The sequence below is a fragment of the Podarcis bocagei genome (genome assembly GCF_964188305.1).
Source record: "Podarcis bocagei genome assembly, chromosome: 4".
NCBI classification, from domain to species: Eukaryota; Metazoa; Chordata; class Lepidosauria; order Squamata; family Lacertidae; genus Podarcis; species Podarcis bocagei.
The window spans coordinates 57,723,776-57,742,035 of NC_138128.1; the positions used below are offsets into that span (position 1 = coordinate 57,723,776).

Genomic DNA, 18,260 nt, shown 5'->3' on the forward strand with positions numbered 1-18,260 from the left:
GCGGCCGGCGCGCGCCGTTCTCAAAGAGAGGCGTGGGAAGCCGCGCGCTCTCGCTCTCTTTTTCTCCAAAGCGGGTGGTTTGCTTGTTTTTATTTTCCTCTTGAGTTCTGTAGAACTTCCGGTATCCAGTCGCATACCGTCGGGCTCCCGCCTTTAATGTGCGGGGGCGAGAACGAAGGGGATGCGCAAACGCCTGTAAAAATCAAAGCGACGCTGCTCCTTATCGGGAGCGGGGAGTTGGGGAACGAGAGTCGTTCCGCTTCTAAACACTCCCGGCCCTCAGGAGGAGGGTTCCATTGGGAACCAGAAGTGCGCTGCGCGGCAGGCTTTCCGTAAAGGTGCGCAGAAGTTCCCTCTTTGGGTTCCTCCAGCAAGTTCGGTGTCCGCTCGGCCTTCGGGGAGAGAAGCTGCGGCGGCAGAAGGGATGGCGGCGGCAGGGGCTCTGTCTTCGCTCAGGCGCTGCGGGAAGGTAAATGTCGCCGTTGTTTTCCAGGGGCTCAGCTCGGGGCGGGGGGCTGTTTTCAGATCCAGGACGCAGGTGGCAGGTGGAGGCTGCAGGTGGGCTGGTCGATCGGCTGCTCTGCAAGCAGATGGTCGCAGGTTAGAATCCCGGCATCTTGAGTCAAAATGAGCCGGGAAGCCAGTGCGAGTAGAGGAGCGTAGTCCAGATGTGCAAGGTAGTCTGGCCCCTGGTAAGAGGGAGAGTCCTTTGTAAACCTCACCTGCACAGGTGAGCTGTGTCCAAGCACAGATCCAGCCACGGAGAAAGGTTCCCTTGTTAGATGCACGGGAAAATGTGGTTAAACTCTACTTGGACAAGAGGGCGTCCATGCGTTTTGGGATTTAGGAGGCACAGTTCCCAGATCGGAGAACGGGATTTCCAGATGCTGCTGAGTTCTGGCACCTCTCACTCTCTTTAGAAATGGATAAAGGGTGTGTTTGTGCGCAGGGGAGCCATGAAGTGATCTCTCCTTCATCCCACACCCCTTTTCACTCTGTGGAGCAGGCTAAATTTGCATACCCTTTGTTAAGATGTGCCAGTAATAATAATAAGCATAACGCAACAGTTCTAAACATCAAGGTGTCAGCTCCACTGAACACTGACTTCAGAATGAAAATGAATATAACTCTGCTGCAAAGCTAGGTGTAAGCATGGTCCTTTCAGTGATCATCAGGGCAGCACTATGAGATAGAAGTGTAGAATAAGCAGGATGCCCCCCTAGTAGGTGCATCAAGCCTGGCTTACCACCTTCTGAAGAAAATTAATACACATTGCCAACTAAAAAGGGAACTACTATAAAGCTACTAAGTCCAGCACTACTAGCTGTTCAATATTGACTTAGGAAATAAAACTTCATTCATGTAGGTCCTTTATTGTAGGAATGAACAAGAGAACTTGGTAGCCCAAATTTCACTATTTTTGAAAAGAGAGCTGTAGAATACTTCAGTATACTTATTTTATGTGTGCCAACCCCTTTCAAGGGCCTAACCCTAGAGTGTGAACTTTCTACATAATTCAGGAGTTATTTGCAAATGTTTCTGTATATTGCCCATTGTAAATTTTATAGTGGAAGAGAGCATTACAGGGAGTTGCCTCTTTTTATAAAGTGAGAGCAATCTTGGTCTACTTGCCTGTCAGCAAGAATTTGTTTAATGTGAAGGTGGGTTGACTTGCAAATTAAAACCCAATCCTGTGTACTTAGCCCATATCTAAGCCCACCGAAACAGGTTTGCATGTATAAGCAAGCCACAGTTAAACTAAACAAACCATTTGCATTGAATCTAAATGTATCCAATGTGTTTAAATCTGCATAGGACCTAACAACATAAATCAGGCCACTAGGCTCCAGTACTAAGCCCTTTTATATTATAGTTATTGTAGTTTTATATAGCACCATCACTTTACAGAGCAACTAAACAAAAATCTATGTAGATTCTTTATAATCTAGTTTTTTCAAAAAGGCTGAATTACCTTAACAAAATGGAAATTACCTTTCAGTCTGTTCTGCCTGAAATTAAGTTTGGTCTGTTTCAATGTTAAATTTAAGCACATATGCTGTTAGATATAAGCAAGTCAAAGGATTGTTGCACAATAATCCTAAACAGATTTCTGTCGAAAGGTGTCTCTCCTAAGCGTTCTTAACATTGGGGAGGGGGGGGTCTTACTTGTGTTCTCAGCAACAAAGCCAGAGAAATAAGATTGCTTAAAACAAAGAATGAAAATCAGAATTTACAGTCTTGGACTATGCAAATGTTGTTTTACCATATAAGATCTTGAAGTTGTTCATGTGCATGCTCATCAGTTGATTACTAAAGCAAATCAAATGATAACCTGTATGTGTGACTCAAAAGATCTAACATGATCGACAGAGACAACTTCCACAACATCTGTAGCAACCCCCACATGTCAAGGGCACACTGTATTGCAGGGATAGCCAACATGGTGCAGTCCAGATACTTTATTGCACATTCCCATCACCCCTGACTGTGGCTTTGCTAGTTGGGGCTGATGGGAATAGGAACCCAAAACTTCCAGAGAGCACTATTCCTGATATAGGGCTGACTTCCATCCTGTTTATATTCTGAAGTATCTTGTAGGACACTTTTGTTCACTTGGGAGCAGTTTCTTTCCCCAGTAATCCAAATTATAATATTCATCCTTGCTCACAACCAAAGTCTAGTGATGATGTCCTCATTAGTCACTTTGGTCTGAGTCTGCCCTTGCTCCCTGAGAGTTCATGGAAATATCTTATTTGTAGTTTCAGGCTAAGATTATTTTCTCTAGTGGTATTGTTCTCTCCTTCTTAAAATATGTTTTGTCCACAGCTGAGATGGAATATGCCTCCATGCATAAACTTTTGCATGAGGCAACCCAGTTTCTTTAAATCTTCCAAATCTGAGGCTTTACCAAACCTAACCAGTGAGGGAGTAACTTGTGCTCCGCTTCAGACATTTACAGAAGAGGAGATCATGATCAAAGAAATGGGTAATGTATTTGAATTCTATCTCTATGGGCAAAGTCTGCCCAAATCAATTATTTTCTACATGGCATGCGATTTATAATAATGCACTGAAGAGAACGAATCACTTCTGTAAGCAAGAAATTCACCCCCACCCATAAATTGTTAGCTCATTTTCAAAAATTGATGTTTTGAAGAATTAAATGCCAGTTTAAGTCTATGTACACAATTCTCTGTTACGGAGTGGATAAATACTGTTACCTTTCCCCCACTCTACTATGGTAAACTTAAATCAAAAGACCTAAATCTAACTGTAGCCACTAGTGCTATCTAATTTACATTTGTGAATTTTATATCTGTTAAATTTCTGGCTTCACCGCAACTTAAGGCTAACAATGAGATTCTTTATATCTTATCTTCCTTATAGTGAAAAAGTTTGCTCATGAGCGAGTGCTACCATTGGTACAGAAAATGGATGCTGATGCAAAAATGGACGATTCTATTGTACAAGGGCTATTTGAACAAGGGGTTTGTACATATTTTGGTGTTTTTAATGCAGTATGTAGCTTCTTCCCTTTTCACACTGAGTACTATACGTATACATTTGTAACACAATAAGCAAAAGGATGAATGATATAATTGAAAAATGGTCACAGGGCTGACTGCTGGCTTTCATTCCGTTTTCCTGTAAATATTTGTAGCTTTTCTTCTTCTTAGCAGATAGAAAATTTATGCAGTAGTTTCACTGGAGGTAGATTTCAGGGGAAAACATTTGGTGACTAAGGTTACATCCTGACCCCACTTACATGGGAGCAAGCCTAAATGAATTCAAAAGGAGTTGCTTTTGAGTGGACATGGCTAGGATTGCACTTTGGGGCATTTTGATTACTCTTTAGTTAAATAAGAGGCACAAGTAACAATAATGTTTTAGTATTATGCCACTCTGATTCTAAAATTTGCTGTTTCAGGAGTACAACAGCACAAGCAAATCTGTAGGATCACAGTATTGGATCTCAAACTTGAGCATACTGATAGCCAAATCTTGTGAACATTTCCTTAGAGTTCAGTGGGAGGCTGTGATTATAGGAGGGTACACATGAAAATTCCTTTCGGAATCAATGAATGGTATTCAACTAAATTTTACACAGAGTAGATCCTTTGAAACTAATTGAAATGAGTCATGTTTGTTAAATTCATTGGGCCTTCTCTGGGTGAAACTTAGTAGAATACCACCCCAATAGCTCTTCTTTCTAGCAAAGATGATGGAAGTTGAGTAGAAGTCAGAATTCATAAGGTTTCTCCACCCACTCCTAACAACAGCTTGTTCTTTCTTTTTTCAGTTGATGGGTATTGATCTTGACCCCAAATATGGAGGAACTGGATTTTCCTTTTTTTCCACTATTCTGGTGGTTGAGGAGTTGGCCAAGGTTGATCCATCAGTATCACTTATGTGTGAACTCCAGAATACCTTAACCAATAAATTGTTTACGACGTATGGCACAGAAGAACAAAAGCAAACCTATTTGCCTAGACTGGCAAAAGACATGGTAGGTGAAGTATATTGGCACATAAGTTAAATATGCAATTGCAGAATTTCCACCTTAAGGAACGAACTGCAGGAACCTATGTAGATTTATTTAGGAGTAAGTTCCACCAATTTATTGAAGCTTACTCTCAAGTAAGCGTGCATAGAATTGCAGCCTAAGAGCTCTATCCACAGCCTAGCCCTAGTTATACTAAACCAGTTGAGTTTAGGCATATTCATGTCTCATTGACTCATGTGAGTCTTCGGTTGGGTAAAAGAGATGTTTACAGCCAAATCATTCAAAGTTTTTGGAGTTAAACTGTTTATTTTCATCACCCTTAAAGAGGCCACTAAACTAGCCTGTGGTAGAGCTTTTTGTATATTTCTCACTGCCAATGTACAGCATAACAGTGTCCCTGTTATTGCAGCAGCTGTTCCCCCTTTCCTCCATAGCACTGCTATGTTCAGGATGAATGAGATTGTGGAATTCTAGGAAACCATTTGCTCTGATTGAAACAATAAGTAGTAACAGCCCTTCTTTGTTTTCCAACCAGTGCCATCCAGGAAAGCGTTGGGTGTTTTTTCAGTTGGAGTGGTGCAAAAATATTTGAGAGACTATATTGTGTAAATACTTGGATTTTCTTGTCTTGTGAATTAAATATGTCACTGGTTAAAAAAAATCCTTTCTTACTTGATTACCCTGCTGTACCTGTGTTCTCAAAATGTTTGCAGAGTGAATATATCTAGTGACTTGACTTTATTTTAAAATGATAGATGGGCAGCTTCTGCCTCTCAGAGCCTGGTTCTGGCAGCGATGCGTTTTCCTTGAAGACTCGTGCTGAAAAGAAGGGGGACTACTATATCATCAGTGGGTCAAAGATGTGGATTAGCTTTGCTGAGCATGCAGGAGTGTTTTTGGTGATGGCAAATGCCAACCCTTCCGCAGTAAGTAGCTAAAACAGTTATCGCTTGATTTTACTAAGGCATTGCATCAAGATTAATTACAAGGTATAAACTAGACTTGTACCTTGCTTATACTGGCAGTCTTCCTTTTTCTTCCTGTATCCTCAATTTATGGAATTTCTTCTGCTTTGGAAATTTTCTAAGAACAGCAGAAGAGCAGAGTTAGGAACCTTGATCTCTCTTTCTCTTTGCCCCCCAATCCCTCCTGCCTGCCCTGGTGTTTTTCTTATCCTATTTGCATCTGAGAAGCCCTGTCTGGAGTACCCATACTAGTGAGTAAAAAGGTAAAGGTGCGGGTGGTCCTGTGGTCTAAACCACTGAGCTTCCTGGGCAGTCAGGATGCAGTCAGACAAAGAAAGGTGATTACACAGCTGTTGTACAGTTTTGCACTGTTCATGATTAGGCACTGTATTGCACAACCAGCAATCCAGAACATTTATTTATATACAGTGGTACCTTGGTACTTGAACAGTTTGGCTCCCAGACAAATCGGCTCCCAGACACCGCAAACCCAGAAGTAAGCGTTCTGGTTTGCAAACGTTTTTCGGATGCTGAACATCTGATGCGGCTTCTGCTTGAGTGCAGGAAGTTCCTGCAGCCAATCAGAAACTGCGCCTTGTTTTTTGAACGGTTTAGAGAGTCGACTGGGCAGCCTTGGCAGGAGTCCAGCCCCAAGCTAGGATGGGTGAGTTCTGGTTTCTCGCAGCTTCTCGTTTTTCCAATATTAAGTTGGGTTCTCCACAGTTCTACATAAGTTTCCTAATTCTTTTTTAAAGGTACTCACAAACATGTGCTAGTATTTTATTTCATTACACCCTTTTTTGTATGGAATACTGCCTAATATAATGAGTTTTGCGTTCTGTTTTTTAACTAATATATGCATTTTCATGCAATCTTAACCTTACATTACTTGGTTGGAAAACTGCCCTGCAAAAATCAGAGAAGTGCAGATTTCAAAAGATTGCTGCATTTTCAGAATGTGTGAATTAGGTATATCTGCTTTTAATGTGAACTGAATTGAATTTCCACCCCGTCCTTATTATCAGCACAGTTAATTTTCCGTATGTCTTTCCTTCCTAGGGCTATAAAGGAATTACCTGTTTCATAGTAGACCGTAATACAGAGGGCCTACATGTAGGAAAGAAGGAGGATAAACTGGGAATCAGAGCCACATCTACATGTCCTGTAACATTTGAAAATGTGAAGGTGCAGTAGTCCTTTTAAAGCTGTGGAATTTGGCTAAGTCGTTGCAATACTGTACTCAATACAGACAACTCAGTGGGATGCAGTTGCATAAATTAGCATGCGTTTGGAAGATGAATGGTGCATTACTCACAGGAGGTTGGCTTAAAAAAAACACTTTTAGAAATATAGCAAATTTAGATTTGAATCATACAGGAACACAGTCTGTGGATTTATGGTTGCTCCAAATTTACAAAAAAAATGTCAGCCAAAAGCCATACAGTAGTTTGCTTTTTTATGTTCCTCATAACTGAATGTAAAATACACGTTTGGCTCTGCAGTTGTATGGAAGCAGCACAGTGAGGTTGCTGGTTTTGAAGTCGTATTGTGGTTTGTTGCTTTGTCTGTGTGCGTTTTTGTAAACCGCCTTGGGAAGCATTTATGTTCGAAAGGTGGTCTATATTTTTTAAATAAATAAATGTGGAGATGGAAGTAAAGGGCTACTAGCAATTAATTGATTTTGCTTAATTCCTCAGGTTCCTGTGACCAACGTGCTTGGGCAGGTTGGGCAGGGCTATAAGTATGCCATTGGAATGCTCAATACGGGAAGAATAGGAATAGCTGCACAGGTAAGTATGGCTATAAGTATTTAGGTCCAGTGCAGACGTAACACAGAGTGTATACAGTTTTGACTGCCCCCCACCAGTCCTGATCTCAAAAAGGATGTTGCAGAATTGTAACAAAAGCCCTTTTAAGTGTCATCAAGTTACAATTACCTGAATCAGGAGAGCCACCACTGTCCAGACCCTGTGGCTGAAGGTGTGTATACTTAAAACCCATGACTCCCTCCCCCCATTATATGATTTGCAGCAGGGCTGGGCCCTTCAGAATGTGGCAGAGAATGTGGGGCCACACGCTTCCCCTTCACCCAGCTGTAATCATGTGAGGGGTTGAAAGCCTGAATATGGCTAAAAAGTCTTCCACAACTGTAGTTAAAGAGATTAGGAGCTGGCTGCTGGAGTGCATAATTCCCTACCTACACACTCCCAGTCCTTTTTTTCTCTTGGAGAAATACAGTGGTACCTCAGGTTACAGACACTTCAGGTTACAGACTCCGCTAACCCAGAAATAGTACCTCGGGTTAAGAACTTTGCTTCAGGATGAGAACAGAAATCGCGCGGTGGCAGTAGCGGGAGGCCCCATTAGCTAAAGGGGTGCTTCAGGTTAAGAACAGTTTCAGGTTAAGAACAGACCTCCAGAACGAATTAAGTACATAACCCGAGGTACCACTGTAAAGTGCACCTCATCACGGCTTAACATTCTTTAAGCACATAGGCTCGGACCCAACAATTATTGGGCATGCCCAATGGGATGTTTTGCCTTTTTTTCTTTGAACAAGAGGTTTCCATGTGATATCGCAAGCTGCTTTTGAATAGCCCCTTGGGTTTCAGAAATGCTTTGTAATGAGGGCTGCTCTTCTATGTGTCCTTGGGCACATGGAAGTAGTTGCAGTTTTAGCCACAGTGACTAGGTTTCAGTCTCCTTCTTTAGAAGCCTCCCTTCGCCACTCACACCAAGAGTATCTTAACGAAATACTTTGTTCCAACATCTTGAATTAAAGAGAGATGTCATGAGCTAAAACCCAGGTTCCCTTCCTCTCCCCACCCCCATTAAAAACCTGGTTTTAATTTAGAATTTAATCAGCATATTATGAAAAAAACCCCACCCTGAGCTATTAAGTTTAGGAGAACAGTATTAATAAGTAAGTAACCTTATCAAGGCATTACACATTAATGTTGTTAGATTATCACTTTCCATATTAAGCAGTGAAATGAACTGCTGGCGACTGACTAGGTATTATTATGCTGTGTGATGGGACATTGAAAATTAAATGAGTAAAATGAAAGTGACGATGAGATGCTCTTAGAAATACCCGACTTCTAGCTTCTTTCACTGCCTTTTGAATTCTGAATGTAACTAGGTTTGCTTGGGTTTTTTTAGTCTTTCTGGAATACAAAAGCTCTCCAATCCTGCTGTTGTCTTATGGGCCCCTAACAACCAAACTCACTCCTGGCAATTGTCACAAAGCTTGTCTTGTCCTTTTAAAGAGGACTGTGACACTTTTCCAACCACATTAGTAACATTTGCTTTTTGCTGTTGTTCATTCACAGATGTTGGGATTAGCACAAGGATGTTTTGACCACACCATTCCATATACAAAGGAGAGGTCCCAATTTGGAAAAAGCACATTTGATTTTCAGGTAGCGATGAGTGCATTCTGTAAAATGGGTCTAAAAACAAAAAGAAATGCTTATCACAGCTGATATTTTGTCGGCCACAGTATTATAACTTCTTAACCACTGCCACGTTTTGTTTGAAGGATTACCTGTCAGTAGTAAATGTGAAGAAAACATTTTAAGTAGTAATACCTTTCTGACTATCTGTGTGGCAGAATTTTCTATAACTTGAGTGAGAACTGCTTCAGCTACGAATTTTTACACAATTCTACCATGATGCAGTTATTTCTTGCATCATGGTAGAATTGTTTAAAAGTTCATTTGTAATTTGTCATTCATGCTACAATTTGGTTAACTGCTGTAATATTTGCATTATTATATTTCACTGTGGTTGCCATAGGATGTGTTTATAAAATGGTAATTATAGTAATGATTTCCCCTTGCTTTTTTGGTTGTTTTTGGCTTGGTCCTTTGCACTTTAGACTTCATTTCTTACCTGGAAATGAATACAGTTCTATTCACACTTGAGTAAACAAACAAAGAATTGCTACATCGGTCACTCATAGGATCAGGAACTGAGCATTATATCTGGCAGCTGGGGAAGGGAGGATGATTTTCTCTTGCAAGTTTAGTTTTACATGGAACTTGTTTCTTTCAAGGGAATGCAACATCAGATTGCGCAGGTGGCTGTACAGATAGAAGCTGCAAGATTGTTAACCTACAATGCAGCTCGACTTGCAGAAAGCGGAAGGCCATTCATAAAAGAGTCCAGCATGGCCAAGTATTATGCAGCAGAGGTAAGCTGTATTTGAGGTTCTTTTTTGCCTTTTCTTTTTAAATGAAACATAACTGAACTATGGCTTTATATTATTACAGATAGCTTATCATGAGACATTATTATTGTTGCAGTTTGCAATAAAAACATATATGGAACAATTGCCTATAAATACAATTAAAACATTTGCCCATATAAAACAATCATATACACAATTTAGAACAAGATATATATATTGCTTGATTGTAATGCAACCTCAAAGTGGCTTACAAAAAGAATGAAACAAGAAAATCGCCCATTAAAAACAGCATTTTAAACATTTTAAAAATGATTAAAATCAGCAATAAGCTAAATACCGGATTGAAACATTCTCCATGTCTGAATGGTGGGACGTGGGTGGCGCTGTGGGTAAAACCTCAGAGTCTAGGACTTGCCGATCGAAAGGTCGGCGGTTCGAATCCCCACAGCGGGGTGCGCTCCTGTCGCTCGGTTCCAGCGCCTGCCAACCAAGCAGTTCGAAAGCACCCCCGGGTGCAAGTAGATAAATAGGGACCGTTTACTGGCGGGAAGGTAAACGGCGTTTCCGTGTGCTGCTCTGGTGCCGGTTCGCCAGAGCAGCTTAGTCACGCTGGCCATGTGACTTGGAAGTGTCTGCGGACAGCCCTGGCTCCCAGCCTCTAGAGTGAGATGAGCGCACAACCCTAGAGTCTGTCAAGACTGGCCCGTACGAGCAGGGGTACCTTTACCTTTACCTTTACATGTCTGAATAGGCTTGACAAACAGAGTACAGTGAAGGCACCAACGTGATGTCAGTATTCTGACGGTCAGGATAGTATTGATTTGAATTGAGCAAAAGTCACAGCATGCTTCATGTGTTTTTTGCAGGTTGCTACTCTAACAACAAGTAAATGTATTGAATGGATGGGCGGAGTTGGCTTCACAAAAGATTATCCTATTGAGAAATATTACAGGGATTGCAAGATTGGTAAGTAGCAGTTTCTTATAGATCATCTGTTGAAAATGAAAACGTAGCATTTTTATTGAATGATCAGAAAGTTATCAACAAAGCGCATTTGCCGTTCTCAATCTCCTGATATGGATATTGAGTGGCAAGTCTATAAGAATCTGGAAGTCTGATTGTTTGTCAAGTTTTGATCTACAATCTTAGCCACACCAGGTTCCTCACCCTCTTTACTGTCCCAGCTACCTACAGGCAAACTGATTAGATACCTTAGTTTGTTCATTACCCAGAATGTAGATCTGATAGTCTTTTCGCATACAGCTGCATAGGCAATTCCATGCTACCTGCCCCACCATGCGGCTATATTATTTGCTTCCAATCCTTAGCTGCTCAGAATTGCATGAGTGAAAAGCAGGCCCCATGCCTCTGGATGTGGAAGATATAGGGACTAATTTCTGTTAGGAAATGCATTGTGCTTTCTTCAGCAAAATTATGACCAGCCCTGTCTATGTTAGGCTGTACAAATCTGTGTGGATATCACAGTCTCATCAGTCACTGATCTGCAGCCTGCCATAATGGACTGTCTCCACTAAAATATGTACTAGAGGATATGAAAGCGAAACCTATTTTACACATACAAGTTATAGGGTGGAATTGAACATTCATGAGTAGACTTCTGCTTGCACAACAGGACTTCTTATACCTCCCTCCTGCAGCCTCCATGTGCCTCCCAAATCTGAATTGGAGGGGCCCCCAGTTCCTCAGAGCAATTGTGTGGGTGGCTGCAGAAAAAGGGGAGAGGAAGCAAAAGTCCTGTTCTGCAAATGGAAGCACACAGTCACCTCTGGAGTCAATCCATAACTTTTGCGAGCTTGCCCTTGCATCTTCCTTTGTAATAAAACCACACCACATTCAAAGTTTCTACTAAATTGTTTAACATACTGCACTGATCACAACAAAAAATACTCCAGCGGTAGAACTTGACGCTGCATTATCAGACCTTTTTCACTCTGCCTCTGTTACATACCTTTGCCTCATATCTAATGTTTACCACAACATGCTTAAATCACTGTTTATCGCTGTTTATATTATTGCTTCATTTATTCCCCCACCCTGATGGTTTGTTTCAGGCACCATATATGAAGGAACTTCAAATATCCAGCTGAACACAATCGCAAAATGCATTGCTCAAGAATACTGAGAATACTGAAAATCAAGAGATTTAATTACCGCTACAGTACTGGTGTGAATCACGGGCTACTTCTTCATGTCCAATTTCTAAGACAAAATAAGAAAATTTGTGGTAATTTTAAATATGCACAAGACTGCAGCATAAGTGACTAGACTGTTACACTTCAGTAATGTACCATAATAACTAATTTTCCCAACTATAATGATACAGGGCGTTAAAATCAACCTTCTTTTGTATCTACACGTTGGGGTTTGTAGAACTGATAACTTCAGTAGATTCTGGGCTATCAAGGCTTCTCTGCTTTACCATGTGGGCTCTTTGAGCTTTTGCACCTGCTTATCAAGATCCAACACACCAATATACAAACTGTGAAAAAGAACTAAGTATCCAAGAAATCTCTGAAATTCTATTCACACAAGTGTGATGGCCCTGATCACATGGGAGCTGTAATGAAGTTACACTAAAAAAAATACCCTACAACCCATACATGTTGGTGAACTACACAAGTATCAGTGGTCGGTGCTTGAAAACATGGCCCAAACAGGATAATAATGGACAAAATAACCCACCTCTTTGATTGATTTGCAACGCTGTACTTGGGGAGTTGGAACAGACTTGTCCTATGGTTGTTAAGATGGCGATGAAGGAACGAATTAATACAGGGCCTTTTCTATAGGATGGTTAAAAGTTAGTACTTCATGCTTTATTCTGGGCATCCTGTAAAAATGCATGCAGGCCTCCCAGAGATAGCAATAAGTAAGACATTTGCTTTTGAATAGTCCTGTTAATCTTGGCTATTGCAATGTGTCCAGGAATATGTTCCTTTCCATGGCACTTGAAGGTCTTTTACATAGAACTGCTTCACTGGAACATAAAAAGGCAAGATAAGATTCTGGTGTCTGTGGCACTACAGTATCATGAAATATTGTGCAGGGTTGCAAGTGATTAAGTGAGAAAGTGGTGCTGGTTCCACTGAAGCCAATGGGGTTTTTATCAGCTTCCTTTAAACTCCTTTTTCTTTGTTGGCTTTTAGACTGCAATTTTTAATTTTTGTGCCAAAGTCACATACATGTAAAGTGTGATCACCTTGTTTCCACACCTCATTGGGTGAAACTGTTGCAGACAAGATTACCCAACCAAGGTGATCTTGCATTCTTTTTATTTGTGCCGTATTTGAAACTTGAATACAGTGGTACCTCAGTTTAAGAACGATTTGGTTTACAAACTCCGCAGATCTGGAATGTCCCGGTTTGAGAAGTTTACCTCGGTCTAAGAATGGAATCCGAACGGTGGAAGGGCACTGGCGGCGGGAGGCCTCATTAGGGAGAGCACGTCTCAGTTTAAGAACGGTTTCGGTTTAAGAACGGACTTCCAGAACGGATTAAGTTTGTAAACCGAGGTACCACTGTACACATACACACTTCTTTCCATTCTATTAGTGGAAGAAAATGCCCATTTGAAAAGCACCCTCATAATAAATATTGCTGTTACTAATATTAGTTCATCAGATCGGGTCGGTGGCAAGCATTTGGTTGTTTATGTGGGGAAGAAACATTGCTGAGTCCAAGCGGCGGAACGCAGCTTGAGCTGCAAAAATACTGAGGCTAAATTGTAGATCATGCATGGGGACGTTAAGGGAACTGCATTTCCTTGTATGCTCAGATCTTATGATACTGCTGGGTTTAATCAGAAGTAGTGCTGGAACAGAATAAGCAGTGTTCTGAAGTGAGCGAATGACTGGGGGAGGGAGGGGGAGGAAGCCTAGTTTGTTTGTTAGGTAATGCACACATTTTGGAAGAAGCACAACACATTAAAAGACAACCCCGCCCCCCCAAAAAAGGGAAGAAACCAGGAATCCAGCAGGCACATGTTGAATTTCTTGTTTCTGCCATCTTAAAAGAGGCATAAAAGAGAGATGTGATCTCTCTTCAATGATTCATTTATTTCCCACCTTTCTTTTCTTATGGAACCCAAGGCAGAGTCCATGTGGTTTCCAGGCCACCAGCCAGGCCCAGACCTACTTGGCTTCATCAAGGTGGTGGCCTCATGTGCCTTCACTCCGCAGCCTGGGAGTGCTGCCTGTATTCTTTTTGAAATGAATGCTTGTATTAAAAAAAATAATTGCAAAGATCTGAAAGTTTAATAGAGCCATCTTTTAAATTTATTAAAATGTTTCAGGTGGAGTAATCTGATTGACAAAACATTGCAGCCCCAGTAATAAGTGGTAGCATTACTCTTTAAGCTGGCAGTAATTGGCTATAACATTTCTATGACAAGGTCCCCACTGTGCCTTCAATCAATCTAGCTGTATTAAAAAATATGGAAAGCTTGTCTTTGTTACATTTGAGCTACCTTTGTGGGTTAAGAATAAGTATAGCCACATAGTCCAGTTATACAATGTACAAAGCTGCTCATGAATACTGTCTAGCTACCTGATTCAACATACTTTTGCTATATACCTGTTACAGGACTTACATTCGCCTCTTTCTTTTCTTGAGGGGCTCTGGGTCTTTTAATGTCAGTCACAGATTCAGCAGGCACAACTTTCCTCATAACAACTCATGCCTGGGAAAGCTTTCTTTAAATTCTAGCTAGGAGGCAGCTTTTAAAAAGCAGAAATCCACTTTCAGCAGGGGGGGAATGTTACAACCCTAACTTGAAATGGCTTTTGCATTAAGCATCTAGCATACAAGTTTTTATCACTTTGAACTGTGTGTTTATTATATCTGCTTTGGGCTGTGTGCAGCTGATCGGAATCCGATTCCTTCTAAACCAAACATTAAGGAAAATCCTTGGTGAGTATTTCAAGTTAAAGGTACAGTTTGTATAAAGAGCATCTAACGTGAAGTATTTTTGTACAGCACGCTTACTGCGTGCATTGTTACAAATATTTTTGTATGTCTTCTACCATGTTTGTACACCCCACAAAGTGGCTATAAAAGTGATTAAATGCAAATGCATCTACTAAGTGAAAGTGGAATAAAACTGTAAAATAAGATTGTGGTTGATGAATGCCATACACGTAACATCCTCTTCTTAATCAACAAAGCATATGATAATGTCTTCTGACTGTGGTGTCTATCCATCTACCCTACAACTACATTCTATGGAGATAGTACTTGAAGCATGATCTAGTGTGGCACAGTAAGGCCTAGATGCCTTCCTCACTGTCTCTCTCCTTTTTTCTCTGGTATCTCTTGCTTTCCTAATTTTTTCATAGGCTGACATTGGAAGGTTTTTGCAATTCATACAAGATCGCTTTCTGCATCTGGACAAGAACACACATATGGGATTCTCTTAGTTTCTTCTCTGCTCACTCTTTCTTTGTCTGGCATTAAGGTACCCTTAAAGGCACCCCAAAAGCTTTTTTAAAAAAATGAAATGAAAATACTCTACTCTCTGTCACAGTCAAGAAAAAGGATTATGAGTAATGTTAACACAAGAGACCAAATGTTTTCATACTAAACCAACTGAACAGCAAGGATACATTTGTGATCTTGGTTCAGAATGAGAAGTTAAGCAATAATAATGGAAATGGACTTGGCTATGGCATTTAGATGGTTCTGTAAGTCCTGTTTATTCACAAATAATGCTGACTCTTCTCAGGTGCATGTATGATTATAACAAAGTAAATCCATTAGGAGTGTTTTTTCGGCAGTTTTGTCATTTTGGACTTGTTAAGTTGGTTCTACGTTGGTTTCAAAATTGGGTGGCAAATTGCCTCTAGCAACTTACGTGGAATAAATATTTTCAGATGCAGACATTTTCCTCACCTCTGATCCTAAAGTTGTCTATTTATGGGGCAGGGGAGGCAAATTGCACTGGCAGCCTATTTGAATGTAGCATTCCCACGTCTTCCCCTCATGGGATGGTTTGTAAAAGGTATTGCATAAGCATGAATGATGTACTGGAGTCAATCTTGAATTTTTAGTTTCGAGTGTGATTGCTTACCTTTCCCCCCTCTTAAGCCAGCCACTAGAGGGACATCCATCTACCAGAAAACAGGCTGAACATATCCAAATCTATACAGTAGAGGGCATAGGAGCTCTTCCATACAGGCCAATTTTTTTAAATAAAAAAATGCCTAAATCATTGTCACATCAAAGATACTGGAGGGAGAAAGATGTGGAAAAGTATGCCAAGAAAGCCTGCCAGTGTAGAAGTAATTAAATGTATTCCTTTCCCCTTTTTTAAGGTTAACAGTAAGTCCTCTTTGGCACCAGAGCAAGTTGACTTTTTATGTAGTGAAGTGTTCATTCATTATGCCTCTTCTTACTGTTAGGCTTCAGTTTTTCATTAGGACCAAAATGCAGCTGGGTTTTTTTCCTTCCAGGGTTGGGAAGGGGAGAGACGAAGTGTGCGCCCCACCTCCATCTCTCACATAGGAAGCTGGTTTAAACTGAGTTGGTCCATTACTCTATCTCAGTACTTCCTTTCCTTCCCAGCCCTACCTGCAGGTGCCAATGATTATATCTGCGTGCAAAGCATGTGCTCAACAGACCACTAAGCTAGAACCTCGTATCTCACTAGGCAATTGCATAAACTTAAAAATTTTCTGAAGGCCATCTGGTCCAACTTGCTTTCACCCAGAAGCAAAGTCTTCTGTATCAATTACTCCTATAAGGTTAATTCATGTCTAGTTGATTTAGCAGTAGATGTGGGCTTATCTGCTCTTATTGGTAACAAATCCTGTTAACTGAATAGCCATCTCTTCAAAAATGTGATTTGTTAATAAATGGAAAATACAATAAAAGAGCAGACTACAGGCAGGTTGGATGGATTGTGGTCCCCACATCTCACTCCTGGAGGTCAAATTTTAAGGAAGTAGGGAAGGAAGGAAGATGCAAATTCACTTGTCAGGAGCAGAATAAACCTCATTTAAATACATTAAATACATTTCATTTTGCTAGCTCTTGGAGAATAGGGTGACCCCTGAAAATACAGAAGACTTTTGACTGTAACTATTCAATATATAGGGTTGCATGTAGACACACCTTGAAAAGAACTCCAATCCAGTAGAAGCTTTCAGTGGAAAAAGGAGAGAAGGTAATTTTCACCAGTTTTTATATGCACACAAACACTCCCCCACATCACTTCCCTTTTTGTTTCAGAAGATCCTCCAATTCTCTTTTTAGGAAGGTGCCACGCATAGAAAGAAGGATGGAAATCACTTCTCTCCTTGCAGCAGAGTGTCCCACGAATAGAACTAGATCCATCCTACAGTCAAACCAGATATGGGTCATTTATATATTTTTATCCCACCTCTTTAACATCAGCTAGAACAAAAGAGTGATTCAGAACACAACTGATGATGGGCTCACCTACATTTCCTGACTGTACTGCTACTGTTACTTGTTTTTTTTAATCCATGAAGACTTTAAAAAAAGGTTAAAATATACAAAACTCTTTTGATACAGAGCTAGATTCAATACTTTCCTGTCAAACAGGTGACTTAGTAGCATTTTAACTTGATTTATCTTGCAGCTGTATCATTGCATGCCCTATAAATAGTCCTTTCCCTATTTATTTATTTATTTATTTATTTATTTTCCACCTATTGTTTGCTTTCTTTCTTTTTTTAAAAAATAATTTCATTTTTGCACTAAAGCACTACTGTAGGAATAAAACAAAAATAATAAAGCAAACACAGTTCACATTTGGAGAGGGCCAGATATTGCTATGGCTGGGACTGTGATGCATTGTCCGTGTTTGCCTTTGCAAGGGGGGGGGATATTCTAATGGGGAATTTAGCACTTACCTAAAGAGCTATGCAGAACTTCAGTGATAGACTCCCACTTTAACAGCTGCCTGCATTTGGACATCAAAACAGAACTCAAGGGTACTGTTGTGGGATCAGAAGGTAGTTTGGCTGAGAACCCTTTTCAGGCCCACCGGCTTGGCCCTGGGACCGTGGGTGCCTGGGGCCACACACACCACATGCACATATGCATCTGACATCAGCATGTGTGCGTGATGTCAGCACACCCTGCAGTGTCAGGTGCGCATGTTGGCAGGCGTGTTGATGTCACATGTGCCAGCCCCCCTGACGTGTGGCCCTGACTCAAAAAAATGTGGGTGCTCGGCCCCTTCATGGAGAATATTGTGGGGGGTTGGAGCACCCAGGGCCCCCCTCACCTGGCTCCTATGACTCTCCTTGAAACTCCAGCCCACCTACCCTCAACTCTCTTTCCATACCCTCCAATATTCCTCAGATGAAAAGAGGGACATTTCTCACTCCCCCACAACTGACTCTCCTCGACCCTCCCTATTCCCTCCCCTCCAAGCATTTCCTATCAGAAGAAGGGCGAATAATAGTAATAATAATAATTTATTATTTATACCCCACCCATCTGGCTGGGTCCCCCCAGCCACTCTGGGCGGCTTCCAACAAAACAATAAAACACAATAACCTATTAAACATTAAAAGCTTCCCTAAACAGGGCTGCCTTTAGATGTCTTCTAAAA

At 40.9% G+C, this 18,260-nt stretch overlaps 1 protein-coding gene across 2 annotated transcripts; it reads left to right on the top strand.

The window, feature by feature from the left end:
• Nucleotides 1–73: 73 nt before the first annotated feature.
• Nucleotides 74–14,791, top strand: ACADSB (acyl-CoA dehydrogenase short/branched chain). 2 transcript variants are annotated; one of them, XR_014007848.1, is made up of 12 exons: nucleotides 74–469; nucleotides 2,827–2,986; nucleotides 3,388–3,488; nucleotides 4,301–4,507; nucleotides 5,260–5,430; nucleotides 6,529–6,654; nucleotides 7,167–7,259; nucleotides 8,802–8,891; nucleotides 9,527–9,664; nucleotides 10,528–10,627; nucleotides 11,734–12,387; nucleotides 12,430–14,791. XR_014007848.1 is itself a non-coding variant. In XM_081193029.1 (11 exons), exons 1-11 carry the CDS (start codon nucleotides 425–427, stop codon nucleotides 11,802–11,804), a joined length of 1,302 nt encoding a protein of 433 aa, XP_081049155.1. In that variant the 5' UTR covers nucleotides 74–424; the 3' UTR covers nucleotides 11,805–14,791. The 2 variants fall into 2 exon arrangements, 1 of the variants encoding a protein (XP_081049155.1); XM_081193029.1 differs by having other exon boundaries at nucleotides 11,734–14,791.
• The last annotated feature ends 3,469 nt before the right edge of the window (nucleotides 14,792–18,260 follow it).